Here is a 3,066-nt window from a genome sequence, read left to right on the forward strand (position 1 = left end):
CTTTTCTGTCGTTCCGGCTTTTGTTCATATATGTTGTCTCTTGTCATTATTATCATTATCAATATTGTTATTTTGTTTTGTTTTTTGCTTCGTATGCCCCACCCCCATTGCTTAGATGCATAGAAGCTTGCCACATAAAATAAAATAAATAAATAACGGCCCATAGACATATAGGTGATATACACTTATACGAATTTGTTTCTATTCACACACACACACACACGTATATATACGCTTATATTAAGAAGAAGGAAAGAAAAAGATAGGTAGATTAATAGGATAACTCGAAAGAATTGTGACGGACTGTGCTCGTGCGTGTGCCTGTACGTGTGGTGGACGGCGGTAGTTTTGGCTTTAAATTAAAAGATGAAAGTTCCAATAGGCATCTTGCGTTATGCTGAGGAAATAGCGGCTAGTGATGCTATTAATGGTGTTGCCATTTGTGTAGATATGGATGACATTTTTCGTCGAGCCGTGGCTTGCAGCCGGAAGAATGTTAAAAGTGCTGGTCCCTTCGATTCGTCTGCCATTCCGCTTCCGCCTGCGTTGGGTCAATGCGTTGGGCGTGTCATCACTAAACTTTATGATGCCGTTAAATGGCTCTTGGATATGAAAGCCAAATGTGTAGCGCTTGTCTTTGGTGTAACGGACTCACTGGAGGAAGTGGCACTTCTTATGCAAGTCTACAAACATGTGATGGATCTCGTAGCGAGTCTTTCTGAACGTTGCCAAGTGTATGTGAACCGCAGCGGCACAGCGCTAATTGGCATTCAGGCTCTACTCTCCAATTGTCCGAAGAAAAGTGTAAATAACAAAAAAAAGTGCGGCCTACTTCCACCGTGGAAGCGTTCACTGGTGTGCACATCCGATCCGTTAGGTGGGTTTATGGGGTTTAATTGCATCGTGAACTTGCTTTCGCTTTGTCACGGGAAGGAGCCTTCTATAGTTAAAGCATCAAAACTCGTCGGAAAGTGTAAATTGGATGATGCGGCGTCGCTACCGGTTTTTGCTCTCATTGCCAGTAAAAAGGTTTCAACCACAGACACAACACCATACCATATGAAAAAAGAAGATAGGAAGGAAATTGCTCTACCTATTAACTCCCGGAAGGGTTTGCTCTCCATTGAATTACTTAAAGATGTTGGATTACTGCCATCAGAGGAGTACCGAGAGGAGGAAGCCCGTCATTTGTTGTTTCAACTTAAGGCCGCGCTTGCTGATTTGCGTGCTGAATGCATCAACCCGCCAGAGCTCTCCACAATGACAAAACACCAATATTTGCTCCCGATATTGTTCCATCGCATGCATCACAGCACGGTGCGGTTGGGGAAACGGCACATGCACGATCGGTTCTCACGAGCACGTTCCATCATTTTTCACACCCTTCTCACAGGCAGACTTGCACGAATTATTTATGAAGATAGTTCTTGTGCTGATAGTAATCGTAATGATGCCGCTGCAGCAGAATCACAAATTATCCGATGCCGCGTGGAGGACCCGAACCACATTCAGTACATCAAAAGCCCATCCACCAGGGTTTTGAAAGATGTGCTGAAGTTGAAAGTCGGTGACAGCGAGGAAATGACGTCGGCCATTACGGCCAAAGAACTTGAAGATATACGACGCATTCCAGAGCATCTTCAGTTATATGCTGCAGCTCTTAAAATACTCTACCGCACCGGGATTTTGACAGAGATGGTTTGTCGGGCGGTATGCCGCGCCATAGTTTCGGTAACCCATGAGAAATACGATATTTACAATGATGATATGCACCATAAGAATAACAGGAATGATGAAAGCATTGTCGATGAGGAAAAGAATAAACGACCATCACCACAGGAAATATATGACGGGCTTCAGGAGTTGCACGTGTGCTGGATATACGCCGCCCTCGCCAATGACATTTTGCATCCTTCTGAAATAAAACCAAACCTTTCACCCACGCCACTGGTGCGGTACACCGATGCGTCAAAGGAGAAGGATGAGGAGGAGGAGGACTTGAAGTATCTCACATCTGTTCTCTTCGTCTGAATACACAATCCTCAGTTTTTAACTGCTACACGTTTTTTTTTTTGGGGGGTTTTCATGCACATTTGCGGCAGACACACACACACACACACACACATATAAATAAATAAATATATATATATATATCATACCTGTGCTCCCACCGCACAACATGGATTCCTTATGATATAATTTTTTTTTTAAAAATTCGTTCGGTTGTTCTTTTTATTATTTATTTGTTTATTTATTTTCATTGATTCCCCTCTCTTTCTTTTTTTTTCCTGTGTCTGTGTATGTCTCTGTGTATGTGTTTCTCTCGGCTTGTACATTTATTATAGTCGGATGCAGCGGAGGGGGAGGAGGAAAAAAAAAACAACAACAACAAAAAAATAAGTTTAACGTGTGAACTGCGTGTTTTTGCGAGTATATTTTTGAAATAAAGCGGTGAGGCAACTTGTGGGAATAACACACAGAAAAATAATAGCACAGTAGGAAGTTGGGGTATTGTTGTACTTTCATACTTTTGTGATTGTGATTGTTTTTTTTTCTTTTTCTTTTTTTTTTGTTGTTGTTTGATGTTTGTTTGTTTGTTTTTTTTGTTTTTTAAAAAAAGAAAAAAATTTATATCTTCCCCCCCCCCCTTTCATGAGAGTTTTTCCTCATCTCTTATTTCCTGTTATGATGTGATGTGTGAAGATCTTACATCATATGGTCATGAAACTTCCGCTTGTTAGCGCAATAACGGTAACAACAATCATGATTTTTTTAAAAAAAAAAGAAAAAAAAAGTAATTGTGATAATGATGATAATAATAATAGTAATAATAATAATAACAGTAGCGATTCTTTTTTTTTTTGAAAAAAAAATCGAATTGGGGAGGATGTTGTTTTGCTCTATGCGTTTATTGAGGTGAATGCAAGTTTATTTATTTTTTTTTTTACTTTTCTCTTTTTCGTTCTTTCTCTTTTTCCCCTTACCTCCGTTTATTTTTGTATGCTTATGACTTACGTGGTAGCACCTTGAGGGCAAAAAAAATAAATTAAAAAAAGGTATCTCGTT

The 3,066-nt window shown here is 39.9% G+C and overlaps 1 protein-coding gene across 1 annotated transcript; it reads left to right on the top strand.

The window, feature by feature from the left end:
* Positions 1–366: 366 nt before the first annotated feature.
* Positions 367–2,031, top strand: TEOVI_000815000 (uncharacterized protein; the record flags this gene model as incomplete). Its single annotated transcript, XM_067221021.1, has 1 exon — positions 367–2,031. The coding sequence occupies one exon, from the start codon at positions 367–369 to the stop codon at positions 2,029–2,031; it is 1,665 nt and encodes a 554-aa protein (XP_067077122.1).
* Positions 2,032–3,066: the final 1,035 nt, after the last annotated feature.

This window comes from Trypanosoma equiperdum (genome assembly GCF_001457755.1).
Source record: "Trypanosoma equiperdum strain OVI genome assembly, contig: ctg_1295, whole genome shotgun sequence".
Classification (NCBI taxonomy): Eukaryota; Euglenozoa; class Kinetoplastea; order Trypanosomatida; family Trypanosomatidae; genus Trypanosoma; species Trypanosoma equiperdum.